General features: G+C 36.8%; 1 protein-coding gene across 1 annotated transcript in view; it reads left to right on the forward strand.

Annotated features, from left to right (window-relative positions):
- Tektin-A (Tektin A) overlaps positions 1–23,874 on the forward strand; it is a 94,426-nt gene that overhangs the window by 54,929 nt on the left and 15,623 nt on the right. Inside the window, exon 4 of the mRNA XM_081731420.1 lies at positions 7,741–7,955. Within this exon, the coding sequence (XP_081587546.1) occupies positions 7,741–7,955 (215 nt within the window). The remainder of the gene's footprint in view (positions 1–7,740; positions 7,956–23,874) is intronic.

The following is a 23,874-nucleotide window of genomic DNA, read 5'->3' on the forward strand; positions in this document are numbered from 1 at the left end:
CAGAAATGCACGTACGTATATTTTCGTTATGCTTGGACAGTTTTTTCTTTTTTTTAAAGAGATTGCTCCCATGTAAGTTTCGTCAGAATCTCAGGGGAGGTTAACAACTTTATTGAGCAGGGACGCACGTATTTAATATTTTAAACGTCGTTTTTATTTTTGATTTATAAAAAAAATCATCTTATTTGAAATCGCTGATCGCTTATTTATAGAATTTGTATCTGAAGAAAAGGTTTGGTGAAACTGACAGTTCTCTGAATATTAGTGTCAAAATTTACGCCATAACAAACTGTATTATTAAACATTTGTACGAAATAAAACGTTACATATACTATTGTGTTCTAAAAATATATAGAAATAAATATGTATATACAAAGCACCTCAAACAAAGAAATTGCAACATGACTATTTCAAGCAAGAAACAAAGTATTAGGGGTAGGTGAAGACGATGTAGGGGTGTTACAGCTAGACTAGAAAACATATAAACCATAAAATTATAATTTTCTTAATTTTCTTGATAAGTTTTCTCTTTTCTGTCCCGTAGACTAAAGAAGACAAAAGATAAATGCAAGTGAATGATTATGTGGCATTTGGTGGAATGAGAATGCGGGAGTACCCCGAGAAACTCACGGACACGATGTTGTCCACCAGAAACTCACTTGACCGAGAAGCGGACCAGTACCCGTTGCCCCAGAGGTGAGCCTTCTGCCACTGAGCCACCGTGCTTCCTTGATTGGTTGAGAATCTACCATATTTTTAAATTTACTGCAGTTATTCTTAATTTTGTAATTCTCGAGGGAACCCCTAATTATGTATCCAAAGTTATGATTAAAATGAACAAAAACTTTAAAATTTGAGTGTAAAAATGTCCGGACAATGTCGCCCTGACATGGTAGGTGTATACTTTATTCTCTTGATCTAATACATTGTTATATATCTTTGTAACCGTTAATCGTTATTACGAACCTTCCATTCGTTAGTTAATTTGAAGTGCAACGTCCCGTTTTAGCACCGAGGCTACAGGGAATGCAGACCTCCAGAATGAAATGGGACCTGAACTACTTTAACGCGTTAAATGCTCTCCATTTGCGTAACTCGAGAGAGGTAAGCCTCCTAGATCATCGTGCCTCCCTTCTCGAGTTAGATGCCTGCCTCTGTGGAGAAAATTTTATCTCAATATCTTATGTAAAAGGAAATCATGATAGAAATGAACACCTCTGTCGGTTCCCCTCCCTCATGATTTCGAATCCATGTCTTGCCTCAAAGTTCGTCTTTTTAAATCGTACTATTGGATTTTCGTATGCAGAATCAACACAAGCTTCTGTAGCCTTATATACTATTATTACATACTATTAATACTAAAAAGAAACTACATAGTGAATACGCTTTTTTATAATTTCATTTAACATTGCATTTATTTATTACTTTTATGTAAAACTTACCAAGGTTTATTTTGTTATGTCGCCTGCAAGCTAAAATCCATTTCCGGAGACATTCCCCCTTTCTTTGAGGAAATCTGAAGTATTTTATATTAGTTCCCTTAGTTTTTCTGTAATAACTACTACAGCCGTACACTGCACAGTTAGGCATTCTCGATATCATTTAAAAGAACAAAGTAACAAAGAATTTCCACTTGTCACTTAAAGCCGCGCCGTTTTCCGTTGTCTCTTGCAAACCAGATGACGTCAGAGCCACGACAGCGCTCTAGGCGATATGCGCATGCAACCACCTTGTAGTCTTTCCACCATGACCTAAATCAGCAGAAGTGCCACAAGAAACATCCGGAATAGAAGCTACTCCTAGACGTGCTCCAACCAGAAGAAAATGCAAAAGTGAGAAACAATAACATCTGCCAGAACATCTCAAAAATGACAAAGAAGACGTGAATGATTCCAATGTCTCCATTACTTGAATTGGTTCCATGAACTTTGTAAAGGCTTAACACGCTATGATTTCATGTGCCTTTGTTGCAGGAAGAAAGATGATTAGCTTTCCTGTGCTTTGAACATTTGACACTCTTTCTTTTGATCTGTCATGTTTACCTAAGCCTGTTTTGTTTACAACCTTACTGGAGTACTCAATTCTCTTGGTGTTCTATTGTTTTATGTTGTATCTATTTCATCATGTGTAATGCTTTCGAATTGGTTTCAGTAGTAGTTTTCGTGTTTAACTTAGCTAATTTACATGAAATGATTAACGTTGTGTTTACTTAATAATAATAATGATCAATAAAATGAAGCTATGATGAAAAAATATCGGTTTGTTCACATACGTAATTCAGTTTATGTCAGAAAGGCCTGTAGCATAGTGAAATTAATAACAGACAGACAGTACTGCGAAATTAAGCTCCCCTATTGCGTAATTAGAGCATATAACTGCGAAATTGGGACCAGTTGTATTTTGTTCTTCGACGTAACATTACTAAATTGCTAAAGTCAGCAAGAAAGCAACAACATACACTATGCGATCAAAAGTATCCGGACACCTGGCTGAAAATAACGTACAAGTTCGTGGCGCTCCATCGGCAGTGCTGGAATTCAATATAGTGCTGGCCCACCCTTAGCCTTCATGACAGCTTCCACTCTCGCAGGCATACTTTCAATCCTGTGCTGAAAGGTTTCTTGGGGAATGGCAGTCCATTCTTCACGGAGTGCTGAACTAAGGAGAGGTATCGATATAGGCCGGTGAGGCCTGGCACGAAGTCAGCGTTCCAAAACATCCTAAAGGCGTTGTATAGGATTCAAGTCAGGACTTTGTGCAAGCCAGTCAATTGCAGGGGTGTTATGGTCGTGTAACCACTCCACCACAAGCCGTGCGGTATGAACAGGTGCTCGATCATGTTGAAAGATGCAATCGGCATCCCGGAATTGCTCTTCAACAGTGGGAAGCAAGAAGGTGCTTAAAACATCAATGTAGGCCTGCGCTGTGAGAGTGCCACACAAAACAACGAGGGACTGCCATGCCCCCTCTAAGAAAAACACGACCACACCATAACACCACCACCTCCGAATTTTACTGTTGCCACTTCATACGCTGACAGATGACGTTCACCGGGCATTCGCCATATACACACACTACCATTGGATCGCCACATTTCGTACCGTGATTTGTCACTCCACACAACGTTTTTCCACTGTTCAATCGTCCAATGTTTACGCTCCTTACACCAAGCCAAGAGTCGTTTGGTATTTACCTGCGTGATGTGTGGCTTATGAGCAGCCGTTCGATCATGAAATCCAAGTTTTCTCATCTCACGCTAACTTCATAGCACTTGGAGTGGATCGTGATGCAGTTTGGAATTCCTGTGTGATGGTCTGGATAGATGTCTGGCTATTATACTTTACGACCCTCTTCAACTGTCGGCGGTCTCTGACAGTCAACAGACGAGGCCGGCCTGTACGCTTTTGTGCTGTATGTCTCCTTTCACGTTTCCACTTCACTGTCACATCAGACACAGTGGACCTAGGGATGTTTAGGACTGTAGGAATCTCGTGTAGAGACTTCTGATACAAGTGACCACTAATCACCTGGCCACGTTCGAAGTCCGTGAGTTCCGCGGAGCGCCCCATTCTGTTTTCTCACTATGTCTAATAACTACGGAGGTTGCAGATAATGAGTACCTGGCAGTAGGTGGCAGCACAATGCACCTAATATGAAAAACGTATGTTTTTGGCGGTGTCCGGATACTTTTGATCACATAGTGTATGTATCTAGTCAGGTTAATATGTACGTCTAGAACAATCAAGTGTGTTGTTATTTGCCAATTATATTTTTGGTGATGGATGCAAATTTCAAATTTATTGCGAAATTGGGCTTGGCCCTATTGAATGCTATCTTCACAGTTTGTAAACAACTAGATTGTGAAAGGGGGACGCGGTGGCTCAGTGGTAGAGCGTTCAGCTACGGCGCTTGGTCTCCCTGGTTCGATCCCAGCTCGCGCTGTGTGAACTTTGTGATAGCCAGACACCGTGCTCGTAGGTTTTCTGGGTGTTCCCCCGTTTCCTCCCACTTTCTTCATTTCACCATTTTCACTCATCTCTCATCACCACTGTCTCTTTTAGCCTAACCGGCATAACCGTTGGACGTAAAACTTAAAGATTTCATTTCACTTCAGTTTAGATTGTGAAACTCCATTTAGAACTATGACTATCTTAAGAAAACAGGTTCACTTCATATATTTACATAGATTTAATAACTAGATTCAAATTAATGCAAATTATTTGACTTTTTCCTATTTGTTATACTGTTTTTTGACTGTTGAACATTATTTCCCCCCAAGATGAATTAATTCTTTCACATAGTGAAGATTGCAATATTATTTCCTAATCTATTAAGGATTAGCTTATGTGCATATTTTTGGCAATATAAAAGTGTACATGTAAAATTTTTCATAATGGGTATTCCAGCTCATACTAAATTTGCAAGGAAGGTAAGTAACTTAAGAAATCATTCTGAATGATGATTTTCATATTCAGTAAAGAAAACGTCCTGCTTCTTACATTGTATGGTAGATTGTTGTTATCCATTCCCTCCCCGCCATATATTGATGCGTTCAGTGCACAAGAAAATCAACTCCACTTTTGGTCATTTTATACATATTTTATCTTTAGTATCTCTATATGAAGCTCCTTTCAGAGCTTAAAAGATTCACTTCCAGAAATTGTAAATTTTATAAGGTTAATAAAGTTTTGTAAGTTTTATAAGTTTTATATTGTAAGTTTTATAAGGTTAGAAAAAACGGTATTAACTTTTCCATGTAATTATGCGTATCGTAAAAACTTTTGTCTCTTATTATTATAACTTTGATAATTGAACTGGTCAGAGATGGAGTGGGTCGTGGGTCAAGTGGGTCAAGGTTTGTCAACAGGACGTGACCCACTGTGATCCACCATCCACTGTGATCCATTACGACTCACTGACTCACCCTGCTCAATGCATTATAGACGGCACCTTCTGTACACTGATGAATTTGTTTACGATTTACTTTCAAGTCTCAATTTTTCTTCATTTCTCATTTGTTTCTATTTAGTTACCTGAGATGAGTATACCTAAGTGAAGAAAAATTCAGGTACTTTTGGATATTGATATTTGTAATTGTAATAGTAGCAATAGGACTTACCATTTAGCTTTCGAGAGACAACCGGATTTTACATTGTTTTTTTTCTTTATGTTGGTCTGCTTTATATTGATTTTAAACTTTCAAATTTCACCCTATTTTCCACTGAAAAGTATTTGTAATTCAACAAGGAAATAATTATACATGATAATGAAATTGAAATTAATCGTAATATAGCCCATGACAAGCACTTTCCTATTTTATATTGTGAAGGTCAGATCCACTGGTACTGTAACAGAGCGGTGCTTGAGTGATTGACAGTAAAAATTAAAACTCCAATGAGTGATAATTTCACAGCTTTGTTTAATACAAGTGAAGAGGAAGGTGTGGATCATGGGTCACTGTTGATGATGATGAGTTTTGGTGGGTGGTAGGTCAGAGTGGATCATGGTTGGTGGTGGGTCGGAGCGGGTCACGATGGGTGATGGATTAGTGGGTCATAGGTAAAGTTTTCATTGTCCCACATCATACCTGCTCTGAACGACCTAATTACAGCCAAACAGTTCGGGCGATACGAAGAAGTATCATCATCAGAAAGACAAAAGGGTCTTTAAAGAAGCATACAGAAGAAAGATGGGAAAATACCCTTTTCTGCTTGGAAACAGTTCAAGGTATTCAGAGGTATAAGGGTTTAAATTGATAACTTCGTGTACCTTCATCCATACATACACTATCCTCAACAGACCTCCGCAAGAAAAGACAAAAAAGGTTTTGCAATTTCGTCAATCGCGAACTGAAAATATCTGAAACTGATAAAAGAAATAGTTTAATTTAATGGTCGATGGCACCACACTATATATTTTATATCTCACTCACACCTACCTAACAAAATTGTATAACATAAAGAAAAGTACTTCTCAATACACGTTACAATAAAATGTCACCCCATGCACTAAAGTTAGAAATTTTATAATGGCAACACTACTATAGATGCAAAATGAGACTGAAATAGTGTGACGTGTTGTGTACGGATCTTATTTAAAATTATAAAGAACCTTTTCATATTCTTTTCATTCTTATGGTGATTTCCAGTTTATTTGCTAAACAACACGGGCTAAGAACCTAAATACAAAGCGAAAACAGTGACTGGTTAATTTCCTGATTGCAAACTTTAGAGTAAAATAAGTAGTTGTATTTAAAAAAATTCCAATAAATGAAACTACAAAAAGGTATTAGAAACAAGCAATTAGGTAAATAATATGTTAAAATACGGCAAGGGTTGAAAATGAAATGTTTCCTATGATATCGCAGATGTTGTGTATTTTGATTTTACATTGAATGTCAAAATAACACAGCTTATTTATCATCGAATAATAAATTGAGATAATTTTGGAAACTTTTATTTAGCAGCATCAATATTGCATATTACATTGCAAATAGGTAGTCATACAAAATTACTATTTAAAACCTATGCTGATTATGGAATATTTTCATGTTTTACTGTCAGTATATATTTTAAAAGTAAATAGGAAAGGTCCGATAAGAAATTGATCCAGATTGAAAATTCTCAGCACGCATATGGTTACCAGCCTAGTATCGTTTTTTGTTTTGAATATATTTGTTTGTTTCTTTATCTTGTAGCCACTGAAACTGCAATTATATTTTAAAGAGCGTAGATGTAAGAAATATAAAGGCAGTAATACAATTAACATTATTCTCAAAGTAAATAGTAATTTATTTTCATTGTTCCGACAGCTCGTCGATCTGCATCTTACAGTTTTTACATTGAGTATAATTGCTTTTCCTTATTATGCCTTACACAGTAATGGCACTAGCGTTACTTGTGTAATTTATATCTTATCAGTTTTCCTAGGGATGTGACGCATGTAGGAAAAGGTTCCTTAGATATTACTCCTTGAATTACAAGATTTCACTTGTAAATTTTCGAAATAGTGGTTCATATTATCAGTAGTACCTTTTCCCATTAACTTTAATTTGTCTTCAAAATATTCTACAATTGTCTTATTAACAGTCTGTTCTTATCAACAGTAGACTTCAAAGTATTTCTTTTGCTCCAAGCGTTTGTTCAAAAATAATAAAATAAAATAAATGGCGATCCGTGTGGTAACAAAAATGAAATGACATCATATTTCAGTCTATTCTTACATCTAGCACATGTAGTCGATGAGTTACCTACCTCACAGTAAATTGGCTCGCTCTTCTGACTCAACGTGCAGGTGCTTTGACAAGTCGACATTAGCAATTAGCGTATGAGATGGTGGTGATGGTGTGTGTGAATAGGTAAACACCGTATCGTGTTACGGGAACGGCATTATATACATATAAGAACACTGTAAATAAAACCTTGGGAAATTTAAAAAAAAAAAAAAACCGATGACAATCTGTTTGTCAAACCACTATGTAAATCAATTTACACCTACAAAGTAAAATTACTAATACGAAATGGTGTAAAATTACACTTTTATCAATAAAAATATATTTTCTTATAAATTTATTATAAATTTGTAAAAAAAAAAAAATACAGCAAATTTCGTAATTTAATCTAAGGAAATGGATATCAACTTATAAAACGAAGGATAAATGAGTTTACATTGATATTTGGCAATTTAAACCAGAGAATTCTTTTTCCAGTGTAGGTATCATATTCTTTTCCATGCTTATAGGAAAATGCTCTCCTACGAGAGATAAGAGACCTATTCTCGAGAACACTGCAACAGGCAGATGAACAGATGAAGATTAACCAGGCTGCCAAAGACAGAATGGAGATGGATTGGAGTGACAAGAAAGATGCCTATGAGATTGACTGCAAAAACGTTGGCCTTACAGATACGTCTACAACACTTCTGTATAGGCCAGGTGCCACACGTTTTCCAACTGGGTAAGTAATAGTGATAAATGTTATATAATAACTAAGGAATTAACATTTACATAAAACACAAATAAGTCAATCCCAGTACCCAGTAAATTATAATTTATCCTGCAAATGCGTTTCCGGACAGTAAAATTGCATCACATAGAAGGAAATATTGGATTGTTCGTACGTTTGCAGAATGTGAAGGAAATAGAAAGATATCATAATGATTAGGACTTCAACTCTGCTTCATAAAACGTACCCCGACTGCAAACAGTGCAAACAATAACCAGAAGGAAAAGAGAGAGCCAGAGTTCAGTAACGCTCAACTGTTAACGCGGTGTGAGCGAGTCTGGGCAATCGAAAGCAACATCAATTACGGAAGGTTTCCTCATTTGATCCATAAGAATTGTTATATTTTACGATCTGCGGATTACTCTTTTGCAACAATGGCATCCGTGTTCAATAAAATGTAGCTCTACCAATGCAAATATGAAACCAATGTCTCCAGGAAGACAATACAGAACGACGTGTAGGGTTCCAACGGTAGCGAGAGAACAGACTCCTTTTGCACATGATCATGGCGGATTACATAGTCACATCCTTAACACTCAGGCCCGTATTTAGTTAAGTGTCATTCTGTGTTCGAGCACAGGGCGGCAGAATTTTGGAATTTTTAAATGAAATGATTAAGATTTACGTCCCATGATTATGCCGACGAGGCTAAAGGAGACAGTGATGAGAATGAATAAAATGGTGAAAATGGGAGAACACCAAGAAAACCCACATAGGCCTACACGGTATTTGTCCACCACAAAGCTTATTTGGAGCGAGCTGGGATTGAACCAAGGACTCCATGCACCAGAGGCGAACGCTCTACTACTGAACTACCGCGACCCTCAGGATTTTTTAAAAAAAGATTCAGAATAAAGTAATATTTAAAACTAGCAACCCGCAGAGCCCCGCGCAAGCGCGACAAAATGTGTTAATGTGTTTAATTTGCTCTAATTACAGTAGTTACTAATTAGCTAGCTTATCTGACTAATTTTAAAAGGTCATACTCTCCCACACCCACGCAAAGCGGTGAAGGGTGAAGGTTCACTCTTGAACATTATGAAAACTGATACCGTTAAATTCAGCGACCACGAAAACTATGAATTCAAAACTAATATCCTGTCGTTTTCAATTACTTTTAAAATCATGCTCCTCTCCCTGGGGAGTGGAGTATGACCTTGAAGTTGAATTGAATTAAAATTGTCACTATTCATCTCAGCGACCCAAAAACTATGAACTCAACTCTAAGATTGGTCGTTTTCGGAGGGTCGGTAAATTATTTAGAGCATAGGGGCGCACAAATATAAATACGGAACTGCTAATACTGTTACACAAACTTAATGTTATTTTGCAAATATCCACGCGAACATATCGATATCTCATAAGAGATGGGATTTATTTACACGATGTTCCGCTTTTTTTTTCTTTTTTTTTTTTACTACACGCTATAGGCGAGCGCAGCTCCAATGGTGCATCGAACATTCTACGTGGAGAATCGAAATGCAAGAAATCCCCGAATCAGTAATCCCGTTTCTGTCTACATCATTATACTACTATATGAGGGTACTTGTAGTGAAATCACTTGTTCCTTCGACTCTGTCCATTCGGGCAGGAATTTATATAATTTGTTTAAGTGAATGTGATTCCACTTACAGATATCAAAATATTCCAGGACACCGAGTTGTGTTCGTATACATCCATTGTTCATAAAAAGCATTCTCGGATTTAGAGTTTTCTACATTGGATTTATGCAATTTAGGTAATCATAAAGCAAGTATTCAATCTATACTAGTTTTCCCTGCTTTTTTAAATATGCAGTGTTTCCATAGATAACGTACTTTTAGTATAATTACGCGTGTATGAGTAACAACTAATATCGTACTACTTGTAAAATAATTTACACTATTGAAATGAAATGAAATCTTTAAGTTTTACGTCCCACGCTTATGCCGGTTAGGCTAAAGGAGACGGTGATGATCAGAAATGAGTGAAATGGTGGAATGAAGAAATTGGGAAGAAACGGGAGAACTCCGAGAAAACCCACGATCACGGTGTTTGTCCACCAAAAGTCCACACGGCGCGAGCTGGGATCGAACCAGGGACCCCAAGCACCGGAGGTGAACGCTCTACCACTGAGCCACCGCATCCCATTTACACTATTGAATAATTGCATAAAATTAAAAAAGGCGAGTCATAACCATTAGAGTGAAGACAATGGTTCTTAAAATTCCAGAGAAAGTATTGACGAGGGCTCAATGAATTCTGTTTAGCAGTTTTAAACTTATCCTACCAGTTAAAGTGGCCTCGAGTAGAGTTGTAGTTGACGTTCTCGTCTTTGAAGCGAGCGGCTCCGGTTCGATTTCCAGTGGGGACATACAGTCGAAAAGGTTTATCAACTTTCTTTTACTCCAACTATCCTGACTGAGGTTTTACCCTATATTTCCTCATTCAGACTAGGCAAATGCCGGAATGATACTTATGATATAGGTTCCAGGCCGCTTTCTTTCTTCCCCTTTCCCATGATAGTGTGCTCACTAAACGCCGTCATCCCTCATACGTGACGGGCTTAGAGCCATAGATGCCGCTAATGCCTAGAAATATGTATAAAGAAAAAACTAAAATCCATTAGTTAGACTTTCTTTGAAGAAAAGAAGAAGGGTAAGAAAGCTTCTACCGTTTTATATGACATAATATTTTGTGTTGGTTTGTCATTTTATTCTGAGATAATTTTCATACAATAAAAGTGCTGAGATGAAAGGGACAAATTGACCTCCAACTTGGAAGTCTGTGACAACACAATATTTCAGGATTTAAATCAGTTAAGGAAAGACGCAAGGTTATGCAGTCTTAAAGTAAAAGAAGAAGAAATAAAGAAAGAAACAGTAACACTAGTTATTACTTGAAGATATTCGAGTTTTGTTAAATTTGGTGTGTCCTTTCACTAAGGCTTAGCAATAGAACATATTGCTTGATGTTAAAATCGTTCAGGATAAGACGATTAATTCTACCGAAATTTAAGAAAACAGTTGATCTTAGGGTACGGTTATATTGAAATTTCCCTATTTCATCCTACTCCATTTCTCCGTCAACAGATTAGAGACGCAAGGGTTCGAGATTTGATTTGTTTAGCGTCCATTTCAGCAGTGAGGCTGTATGAGACGAACTACTACTGCTTAGTGTGGATTTCGAACCACATGAGCTCTCGCCGGGAATCGAACCCAGGTCCCACACGCCAAAGGTGCGTACGTTAACTGTTTATCATGAGGGAGCTTTGCAAGGGCTCGAGGAAATAGTTTTTTTGAAGAGAAAATAAGATTTTCCGCGCCTTTTTTGCCTGGGATTTTTTAATATTTTCAACTTTAATTGAGCAATAAAAGTACGCTTCCCTTTGCTTTTCTCATTATAATAGGGAAATGCATTTGATTACTGTATTCTGAAGAGAAAAACGTTAAAAAGTTCAAAAAACAAAGTTATCTTTTATTTAAAATGACAGAGATAATGCAAATCAATGGACATACTCTAGTCAATGAAATGTTTATAGATATATTAGGTAAGCTTTCAGCGACGAATATCTCTTTCTAGAAAGTTTAAAAGTGTTAGCATAACTGTTCTGGAAATATTGAAGATTTTCTGAAAAAAGAATACTATTTAAAATGTATCAGAGTATCTACTAAAATTCCAAAATGAAATTCTGTGACTTTTTCGTGAAATTTCCTTTACCAAACCATAAAATTTCATAACATTCTCAAGAGCGAATTAGACCGAATTTTCATACATGCGATAGAAGCGTGCTTTACTTGCGATTTGGTAGCGTTTAAAGCCAACCATACACATTTTTGGTGGTGAATTTTGATGTTCTATAGAATAAAATTGTCCAGTCCCAAACCTTCAAATATGTGTAATACTATATGATTTGATCAAAAGCTATGAGCTTGGGTCTGAAGAGGATATATATGAACGATCAAAGGGACAGCGCACTGATACGCTACTCACACAGACAGATTCATACACAAATAGATCACTTCTGTTTGCTCAGTGACGTTTAATACATGGTTGCAAGTGTTATCTTTAATCAAATGTGCTGTTGTTGCCTGAGCTGCACAGAATTCTTTGAAAATTATTGCTGTCAACTCTGATTTGCCTCAGAGAGAGGAAAATTGATCGTTAAACTCGACAAAGCATATTATTTTATGAATGATGATTAGAGATAGGAAAAATTGAAATGAAAGAATAAAATAGGAAAAGGGCATACCCGTACTCTTAAATATCGGAACAAATTCCGAGTTTTCATAAAACATGGCATTGTTTTTTCTTGTGAAGCTGAAGATGTATTCCTGAGAATATAACTTTTGTCGAAATGAATAAAGAGAGGTTGTTCCTATTATAATGTATTATACCGATTCGTGTTTGAGGAAGATGCTTAACTCGAATTAATACTCGAGGACTGTTTCTTATAGTGCTTTTAAATAGGTCTCCGCTTATACAAAACTGATACTGAAAAGAGACAATAAATTCCAACTACTCAACTAATCAACCTGTCACAATAACAATTATGGCACAGTGCATTATAGAAAAACAAGAGTAATATTCAGTATACGTAGTACGTTAGGATATAACCGTCACCAGGTTATAGAAAAAGTTTTTTTCTGGACGCTCTGTATATATCGTAAAGACAGTAATTATTTTTCAATTTATACTTTATTCTGCGACGCAAATAACTTCTTTCTTCGATGGGAACTGTTTTTCTTCCCACGCAACAGGACAAAGGAGTCTTTTATCGTTCACTTATATCTATCTATCTATCTATCTATCTATCTATCTATCTATCTATCTATCTATCTATATATATATATATATATATATATATATATATATATATATATATATAACTTTTTTTTTGGTGAGAATATTTTAGTGAGCGCCAAAGCTTCTCAGCGTTTCTTCCTTACGTATTAATATGTATAAACTACGTTCTATAGTTATTTGGAACTAAATCAAGTGTATTCTCCAATTATTTATGGAAATTTTGCACAGTAGATGCCTGAGCGTCAGAACGACGACAGCCACATCGCTTTACCAGTTCGTTATGTAAACGTTTCCATACCCAAGTTATCGCAATGTCTTGTGCGTCGTGGCCAGCGGACTAAAATTAATGTTAATTTTTTTATATATTCGATTTGCATGTACCAAATTTCACAAAATTAAATCCCCACGTTAAGCGGGTTTGCATATCCAGGCTCCTAACTATGAAAACATTTACGCTCACTCCAACCTCAATCATTTCACGAATTCAACCTGTTTTACGTATGTTATTAGGACATAATATCAATTGTGATTTATTCTAAAAACACTTTTATACATTGCAAGAGCTGTAACGTCCAAATATTTACTGAGAACTCATAGTCGTATCGGAATAAACAAAAGCGAGTATGGAACAGTAAACTGCTTTCACAAGAGGCAAAAGAAGATGTGCAAAGGCATACAAAACGGTCGTGTGGTTTGGGTCGATACACTATCAATCACATGTTTGTGTGTTCAAACCCGGTAGTAAGTTGTTTCTTTTTTAAGTGTCTTCCTATTTTCATCCGGAGGCTGAAAATATTTCTTTGAGTAACTCATTGAAAACTTCTTTTGTTTCAAATTCGATTAGAACGGAACATTATATGAATTGCGAATCTTAAATCCATAGCTAAAAAAAAAAAAAAAAAAAAAAAAAAAAAAAAAAAAAAAAAAAAAATGATGTATACTCACTACTCCATTATCCTCTGATTTGTAACGAAAAACTATTTATAAACATTGGTGACTTCAGAAAATTATCCTCGGGGGGAATTTCAATATGCGGGTGGAGGGCAAACATTGGTAGTCCACATTGAGCACGATCGAATATATGATCCTGAAGGCGGAAATTTCTTAGCTCGAAAGGGGTCTCAAATTCTCCGTCAAATCACGTCCTGAAAGTATCATTGCTTAAAAGCTTTTCGATAGTAAATATAATATTACACTTGTTTCTCGTTCTACATTTAGAATTGGTAAAATCATAACTTACAGAGGATTATAATAAAAGCATAAAAATTAGAATACCAATCATGTATAAATTATCCTGTAAGTTACCAACTTTGGCTCAGATTAAAACTCAAATATTTGTTTTCGGATTGCACTTAGAAGTAAGTCCTCTCTATATAATCCTGATTGGAAAGCCATGTATAACTCTAATTAATTAATCAATATTTATACAAATATTTTTTTATTTTACTATTTTTACTATTCAATATTATATACACTTCATTTCCAAAATCAAAATCTCGAAAATGTATATTGTACGAATGCAGATTCGGAAATAAATGATTATTTATCATATATATTGGTCTCTATTCGAAATTCTATTTAATCGAATCCGACAAGAACACAGACAGAAACATTGAGAACAGGTGAAAAAAAGAGAGAAAAAGGTGCTGTACCCGGCGGAGACTCGAACTTAGTTCGAATAGTGTTTTATAAGCCGAACGCCTTAGACCACTCGGCTATGGTAACAACTAGTGATTGTAGCAAAGGCTTCGAGTAGTAGTTCTTATTACAGAATAACGTTTTCTATTACCTAAAATTTAAACCTAATTTACTTTGATATAATATGTCTATTAATTTGTTTCATTAATACGTTTTCATTACTTTGATGAATGATGTATGTTGTTGATATAGATTCTATTACACGTTCTTTCGTAAATATTATAGAAAGTATCAGGGTTATTTATGATCTTTCATGGAAATTGACTGGCGCATGCGCAGTACACAGACAGTTCAATTGGAAGGCGAGGAAGGAAACGCTAACACACTGTTAGAATGTTTCCCTCACAAGCAGTAGTTCCGAACCGAGGGACGGCGGGACGCACTTCCTCCTCCTGGGGTGGCGTGAAGGGTTTACGAAGTCCCTTCGTTGTGTTATATTTTTTGAATGATTATGCACAATATACAGTCACATCTTCGACACATTTGGAAGTGATAAATCGCAGTATAAATAAATCGTCCTCCACACACAGTGATTGTTGCTTTTCCAAGATTATAAACTGGAACACTTTTTATTTCAATAGAATATAAAAGTTTCCATGGGAGGGGTTACAACCCCCTGGGTCTTTGATATGTCACCGCCTAAACTGTAACTTTCAAGTTAGAATCGAAAAATGGAGACATGTTACCTACTAAATATATTTTTAGTTCATTATACATTTTCATAAATAAAATATCCACAATTACAATGACAGTAAATGCTAAGTAATTATTGTAAATGTTTGTACTTTCATTTTCCCTCTTTCTTCTCAACTGAGCTTGAAACATGTAAAAATGGGAGGTTAAGAACTTCAAATATTACGTATATTTTAGCGTATTACGAAATTATATTTAATAGAATCCGGTAGGATCACAAACAGAAACGTCAAGAAGAGGTAAAATCAAATTGTACTGTGGTGGAATTCGAACTACTCTTGAATGGTGCCTCAGAATCTCTAACCGACTGCCTTAGTCCACTCGGCTAATGTGACAAGTTGAAAATGTAGTAAGCGTGTTTCATGTTCAATCTTTTGTTACAGTATGAAACTTATTTTGTATTCTCTGAAGTTTAAGCCTATTTTGGCCTGATTCATAGTCTGTTGAAATTGTTGTATGTTTACGGTATTCTTTACTTTGACGAATGATGTTGTTAATATAGGTTCTATTACGTATTCGTTCATAAATATTACAGCAATTGTCAGGATTATTTATGATCTTTCATGAAAATTGACTGGTGCATGCGCAGTAGAAACAGAAAGATGCACTTTACCGACATTTGTCATACACGCCAGAACGCAAATTTCTAACAGGTTCTCAAAATGCCTCGCTCTAAAGGCTGTGGAGAACTGTTTGTTGCTCTGAGAGGAGAAATCATAGGCCGAGCAAAAATGGGACAAACTGTGCCTCAGATTGCTAGAGATCTGGGATGTGACAAGAAAACGGTCAAGAAATGGGTTCATCGACATGAAGGTGGTGAATGGTTCAGGTCTCGGTCAAGAAGTGGAAGGCCAAAAGTGACAACTTCAGCTCAAGATCAAGCTTTAGTTACAGAAGTAATCAACAGACCTCTATGCCACACGTCAATCCTCTTGGACAAAGCCAGAGAATATAATTGTTCTCACGGAACAATAAGAAGAAGATTATTGGGGGCTGGTCTACACTGTTCAAGACCCGTAGGAAGACTCTCCTGACTGAAACTCACAAGGCCAGACGAATGGAATGGGCACAGAATAACATAACCCAACCTCAGTCATATTGGGACTTAGTCATCTGGACCGACGAGAAGGTCTTCAAGTCTAACCAACAAGGCAGAGTTATATTGTATAGACCGCGCGGAACCAGGTATGCTGAACAAAATATTATTAGAACTTCTTGTTCAGGACGAATATCAGCACACTTTTGGGGATACATGAAGGCTGCTGGTCCTGGAGATTTAGTTGCCGTGCCTGAGAGAATGAACAGCAGTGTTTACATTAATATCCAAAAAAATACGTTGTTACCGTCCTTAGAAAGAAACTTCCCTGAACAGGAAGAATATATATTTATGCATGACAACAGTGCTGTTCACACTTCCCGGCAAACATGAGAGTGACTAAATGAACATCCAGAGTTAATTTGTATTGAGTGGCCCCCTCTATCCCCAGATTTGAACCCAATTGAACATCTGTGGGCCTACATGGTGCAAGAATGGGAAGAGAGACGTGAAGACAGAGACCAAACGTTCCTTCAAAATCATGTTATGGAACTGTGGCAACATTTTCGTGACACGCCGTCGTATTGCTCGAGACTTGTATCTAGTATCCCCTCCAGACTTCAAGAAGTTACTGACTCTGGAGGTGACTACACGAAGTACTAGTGTGTTATTTTTTGTGTAAACATTTATTTAAGTTTCATTTATTTATTATATTTTTTTCAAGAGCAATACTTTCGTTCTTCATTCTTTTCCTTTGCTTGTTTACTTATTAGTTCGTTAAAAAGTAAAGGAAGAGTAGTACATCTTCAAAAAGTATTTGTGAATTTACTTTGAACGTTTCTAAGAATACGTTTACTTTTTTTTCTTACTCTATATCATGCCCAATATTACTATCATTTCAGTTAATTAATAACTATATTTCACATCTCGGATAAAAGTATTATTGTCTTTTTAACGATATTTTTCCTTTTGATTGTGTAATTTCTAGTTTCATTGAATTATCTCAATTCTAATGAATAAATCACATTTTGTTTATTGTCCCTTCCTTAGATAAGTTCGAATTCGAGAACAATTTGGTGTAATATACGTTCTTTATTCTTCATATTGTGCAGTAATGACAATATTAATTATTTTTCATGAGTCCAGTTGATTAGTGAGAACTTGGACAAACATTAACCTGGTGATTCTTTACGCAATGACAAGCAATAAATACATTTTAGCTATTCTTTATACTTCATAGCGATGAAACATTCTAACAGTCTGTTAGCGTTTCCTTCCTCGCCTTCCAATTGAACTGTCTGTGTACTGCGCATGCGCCAGTCAATTTCCATGAAAGACCATAAATAACCCTGATACTTTCTTTAATTTTTACGAAAGAATGTGTAATAGAATCTATATCAACAACATACATCATTCATCAAAGTAACGAAAACGTGTTCATGTAACAAATTAATAGACATATTATATCAAAGTAAATTAGGTTTAAATTTTAGGCAATAGAAAATGTTATTCTGTAATAAGAACTACTACTCGAAGCCTTTGCTACAATTAATAGTTGTTACCATAGCCGAGTGGTCTAAGGCGTTCGGCTTATAAAGCACCATTCTAACTTACTTCGAGTCCCCGCCGGGTAGAACGTCTTTTTCTCTCTCTTTTTTCACCTGTTCTCGATGTTTCTGTCTGTGTTCTTGTCGGATTCGATTAAATAGAATTTCGAATAGAGACCAATATATATGATAAATAATCATTTATTTGCGAGCCTTCGCTCGTACAATATACATTTTGGAGATTTTGATTTTGGAAATGAAGTGTATATAATATTGAATAGTAAAAATAGTAAAATAAAAAAAATATTCATATAAATATTGATTAATTAATTAGTGTTAAACATGGCTTTTGCAATCAGGATTATATAGGGAGGACTTACTTCTAAGTGCAATCCGAAAACAAATATTTGAGTTTTAATCTGAGCCAAAGTTGGTAACTTACAGGATAATTTATACATGATTGGTATTCTAATTTTTATGCTTTTATTATAATCCTCTATAAGTTATGATTTTACCAATTCTAAATGTAGAACGAGAAACAAATGTAATATTATATTGGTTACGAAAAGCTTTTAAGCAATGATGCTTTCAGGACGTGATCTGAGGGAGAATTTGAGACCCCTCTCGAGCTAAGAAATTTCCGCCTTCAGAACCATATATTCGATCGCGCTCAATGTGGACTACCAATGTTTGCCCTCCACCCGCATATTGAAATTCCCCCCGAGAATAATTTTCTGAAGTCACCACTGTTTATAAATAGTTTTTCGTTACAAATCAGAGGATAATGGAGTAGTGAGTATACATCATTTTTTTTTTTTTTTTTTTTTTTTAGCTATGGATTTAAGATTCGCAATTCATATAATGTTCCGTTCTAATCGAATTTGAAACAAAAGAAATTTTCAATGAGTTACTCAAAGAAATATTTTCAGCCTTTGGGTGAAAATAGGAAGACACTTAAAAAAGAAACAACTTGCTACAGGGTTTGAACTCACAAACATGTGATTGATAGTGTATCGACCCAAACCACTCGACCGTTTCGCAGGCCTTTTGCATGTATTTTGTTTTTCTTTTTTGAAAGCAGTTTTACTGTTCCATACTCGCTTTTGTTTATTCCGATACTGCTATGAGTTCTCAGTAAATATTTGGACGTTACAGCTCTTGCAATGTATAAAAGTGTTTTTAGAATAAATCACAATCGATATTATGTCCTAATAACATACATAAAACAGGTTGAATTCGTGAAATGATTGAGGTTGGAGTGAGCGTAAATGTTTTCATAGTTAGGAGCCTGGATATGCAAACCCGCTTAACGTGGGGATTTAATTTTGTGAAATTTGGTACATATAAGTGATTTATCTTAGTGTTTTCGAGAATGAACTGCCAACATTGACCAGGCGATCAATGCAGCTCGTATCTCGAACCTCTAAGTTCGAGGATTGTTACTCCGTATTTTGAGGCAGCAACCACCTACGCTGCATCCGGTATCAAGGATAATGTTGTGCTAAGGGGCATACGTTATTAGCCAGTCAAGGATCTAGTTATGGCTAGCCCCAATGAGGGAAGTCTCAGATTCACATACTTAGTGCGTATTAGTTGTCAACGCGCCCTCCAACATTATCATTCCATTTTGGTGGCTGTCTACATTTTTTGTGAAGACTAACGTCGACCTCTAAGGATTTTCTGGAGCAGCAACCATACTACTTCGTGGGATTGTCCCGGCGACACTCCCCACAGTGCTCATTCCTCATGTGCATTAACGGTGTAAGAAAAGTATCTTTAATGAGATCCCTATCATATACTTCTATATATATAAAAGTGATAAATGGCTACAGTGTAGTGACAAAGCGAAGTGTGATTTTATTAGTGGAAGTAATTATATATGTTCAGTGTTGAATGTTGTGTTTGTTTTTCTACTACGTTATTTTTTAATAGTATTTTAATAATAATCATGGTGTCGTTTAATCCAGTGTGTTTTACTTGCATGTATGAATAATGTTTGTGTGCGTTGGGGTCTGAGTGACGGTCTGATCGTCCGTGAGGTTTACGAGACGAGACATCCGAACCTCTCGGTACCTAATGCTCATCTCGTTATTGAGACCGTCGGGAAATTTGGGAACAACTCTGTAATTCCGTTTCGGAGATGTCCTTCAATGTTTTACCCAGATAAGTCATGGTCTCCTGAAAATACTCATTGGCAGGACAACGGAGGACGGACCCCGGAAAGTGATTATAAGGATTTGGCAATATCAAGTTCTCTATAAAGTATGGAGCCCCTTGGAGACACTGGGAAGACACTTATTGCTATTTGATATGCACCAGAAACCAGATATGCACCAAACCAGATATGCACCAAACCAGATATACATAAGTTTGTTCGATGATCCTCTGCCATTGATTGCTTCGGCAACACCATAATCCTGTCGTTATAGATATTCTGTTGTTTTCTGCTTAAAAATGTGACGCGTTGTTTATTAGCTTCGTTTCAAACTAACTTAACACCATTCAGAGAATTTCGCAGAAACCAAATCAAATAATAGTATGATGGTGCAAGATGCGGGGTATACGTTGGATGCATTAAAGCCCACTCAGCAAAGTCAACTTCTGACGGGTCGTTAAAGATGTATACAGTATTGTGTTGTCAGCATGGTATACGATAGGCTTTCTGTTGACCAGTTCTGGCCATTTCTTAAAATTGCTATGTACACTCGACTTGAACTTCTTTCGAATTGCTAGTTGTCGACAGTACAGATCCGAGTGTATAGGTTTGCCCTGCGGCAGCATCTTGTGATGAACAATGCTCTTCCTATCCCATCAAGTGCACAGCATAAGTAACCTAGGCGTTAGCGTGTGCTTTGGCACAGAGCATTGAACATCTCGATTCGATTACATCTCAGTAGGATTTCAGAGATAAAAATTCGATCGAGTAAATGATTTTGAGTCACATAATGTGGCACCTAAACCTCAAGCTTTCTTTAAGACTATTTAGTAATGGATGCTTAGATCATTGCTAATATAATGACTGTTTAAATGTCGATCTTACTCGAAATTTTCAGAATATCATTAACCTTTTCTGTGATGGGTTTTCCAATGCGAGCAGCATCTTCGACATCCAGAACGAAAGAAATTGAATCGTTGTTTGGGTGTTGCTTTTGATAACATATCTTGCACATAAAATAACTTAGTTCTTTAGTAGTCTGCGCAGCATTGACATCTTTATCGAAATAAAATTGTGAAATATATTACAATTTAGCGGAAAGTTCATTCATCTTCACGGCACAATATCTTACATCTGATTCTAAGAATTCCAACATTTTTCCACATCTACTAGCTTCAACTGCTAACTATCGAACAGTGTCAGACCTAACCCACCATAGCTCATGCTTCCTGAGATTTGAGATTCTAACACCATTTTGTGCGCAATAAAAACTCACAAGGAACGGACATGAACCTGTCATCCGAACTTCCGAATCAAACATAGTCCATTCGATAAACATAACAAAGATATGTTCATGAGCATAATATTATTTCCCATTAACCCTGTTATTATAAGGTAAATCGTAGCCCCACAGTGAAATAGCTATTGCATCAACATTGTTCATTGGAAAGTCATGGTTTCTAGTTCGCTTTCTTCAGCATGAAACAAGCTTTCCAGCAGTGCTATCTATTGGAGTATATAACGTACTTCAACAGAGAAAATTGGCAGAATGTCGAGAAACTTCCTTCCAGAAATCCCTCCCATCAAATTTGGGCTCCTATGGAGTGGCCCCAGGTAAAAGCACACAATACAAATATATCTCGAAAAATACAACAAGGAATAAGAAATGTGTGTACCTAGTTTTGTATTGCTAGACAGAATAGGTATGAGGGGAAAGCGTGTATTAGTATACAAGCGTTTTCCTTTTATCTATTCCGGTTGAGTCTGGTTAAGATTTTTGTTGGGTACGCTTTTTATGAGCCCAACTAAACAGAAATAGAAATTGCAATAAAGAAACACAAATCTCTGAGTGTAGACAAAATTCTTTGTTGAGTTAATTTTAGCTGGAGGGGAAAGGAACGAGATACACCAACTCACTCCTCTCATTTGGAACAAGGGGATGAATTGCCACAAGAGTGGAAAGAATCAATCATTGTTTCAATTCACAAGAAAGCGACAAAACATATTGTAATAATTATTGAGGTATCTCTTTTGTCAACATCCTATAAAATTCTCTGAAATATTTTGTTAACAAGTTTGACCCCAGTGATGACACAGATGAAACTACAAGTGCGGATTTAGGCGAAATTGATCAACTGTTAACAAGAGTAGGCCCCTTGTGCTTCCACACACTTAGCCCACCGATCCTTCCACTGCTGGAAACACCGCTGGAAGTCTTCTTTTGGAATGTTGTTCAGCTCCGTCGTCGTGTTCCGCATTATGTCTTCTCTACGCTCAAAACGGGATCCCTTCAGAGGCGTCTTCAATTTTGGAAACAACCAGAAGTCACAAGGAGCCAGGTCTGGAGAGTAGGGAGGTTGGCGAACGGTTGTAATTCCATGTTTGGCTAAGAATGTGTGGATCAATTGGGATGAATGTGCTGGGGCGTTGTCATGATGGACGTGCCAGTTCTTCGCTGTCCACATGTCTGGTCTTTTGGGCCGGACTGCGTCACGGAGTCGCCTGAGAACATCTTGATAGTACTCCTTTGTCACTGTTTGTCCTTTCGGTGCGTACTCGTGATGCACAATTCCACGGGCATCGAAGAAAACAGTCAGCAACACCTTGATTTTGCTTCGCACCTGCCGCGCTTTCTTCGGCCTTGGAGAATCGGGATGCTTCCATTGAGACGATTGTTGTTTTGTTTCTGGGTCGTACCCGTACACCCATGACTCATCTCCAGTTATCACGGAATTTAGATACCCAGGATCAGTGTTGGTGGTGTCCAGAAGGTCCTGTGCAACGTCAAAACGGGTGACTTTTTGTTCCTGAGACAACAACTTGGGTACAAATTTAGCAGCCACTCGTTTCATGTTCAAATCGTCACGCAAAATTGCATGTGCAGAATCTTTACTCACTCCAACATCTTCTGCAATCTTCCGCACTGTCAAACGGCGATTTGCCATCACCAAATTTCGCACCCGCTCAACAACAGCTGCATTCCGAGCAGTTTGGGGCCTGCCGCTACGCTGCTCACTCTCGACTGATGTGCGGCCATCTTTGAATCGGTTGAACCATTGTTTAATTTGTGTTACACCCATCGTATCTTCTCCAAACACCGGCTGAATCTTACGAATTGTTTGGCTTTGAGAATCACTCAGCCTTTGATAGAATTTGATGCAGTATCTTTGCTCAATTCGTTCAGTCATCTTGCGAGAAACACTAAATCCGACGAACACTACCAACAGCACCTCACTTCGCGACCACCAGCTCACGACTGGCACCAGGGTTGCCACACTCGAGACTCGCGATGATGCCAAACACGGGTCTGAATTATGATAGATTTTTGTAAATTATGCCAGATTTTCAAATTATCTTTCCTAACTAATTTTAAAGACACGCTTCTACTTATCTTCATTATTTTAATGAAGTGTATTAACTGTATTCATGTACAAATTTAATATGACGCTGTTAGGAATGATGATAAATGGCACGTTATAGGGGAGGATGGTGGAATTTATATTTTATGAATGGATAACATTTTAAGAAATATATATACAACATGCCGCTTCCGACATAGCTCTGAAGCATTTCCTTTAGTGTATTACTAGTTGTCACCTGACGCTCAAATCCCTCCCCTCTCAAGTTGTAAATTGAAAGGAACAGAAACATCCCAGATAATCACACATTCAGGTGTCAGTTGGCAGTAATAAAACTATGGGTAAGTAAATATGTTTTGCAGTCACGTTTGCTATTTTTGAACATTTGCGTTTGCTCTGAATTCAACAAAAAATTACAACCGCAGAAATACTAACTGGTTTCATTGCTCCAACCATCGCTTCAACTAAAATGAATAATTCCCGACGGTCTTTAAACCATCTAAATTTTCGTTCTTTTTCTTTTTAACAAAGGGTAAAATGAAATTATGCTAGATTTGGCCAGGATGCTAAAGTCAAGATGCTAGATACTAAATGCTTG

Source organism: Thermobia domestica, chromosome 11, assembly GCF_964235325.1.
Source record: "Thermobia domestica chromosome 11, izTheDome1.hap1.1, whole genome shotgun sequence".
Classification (NCBI taxonomy): Eukaryota; Metazoa; Arthropoda; class Insecta; order Zygentoma; family Lepismatidae; genus Thermobia; species Thermobia domestica.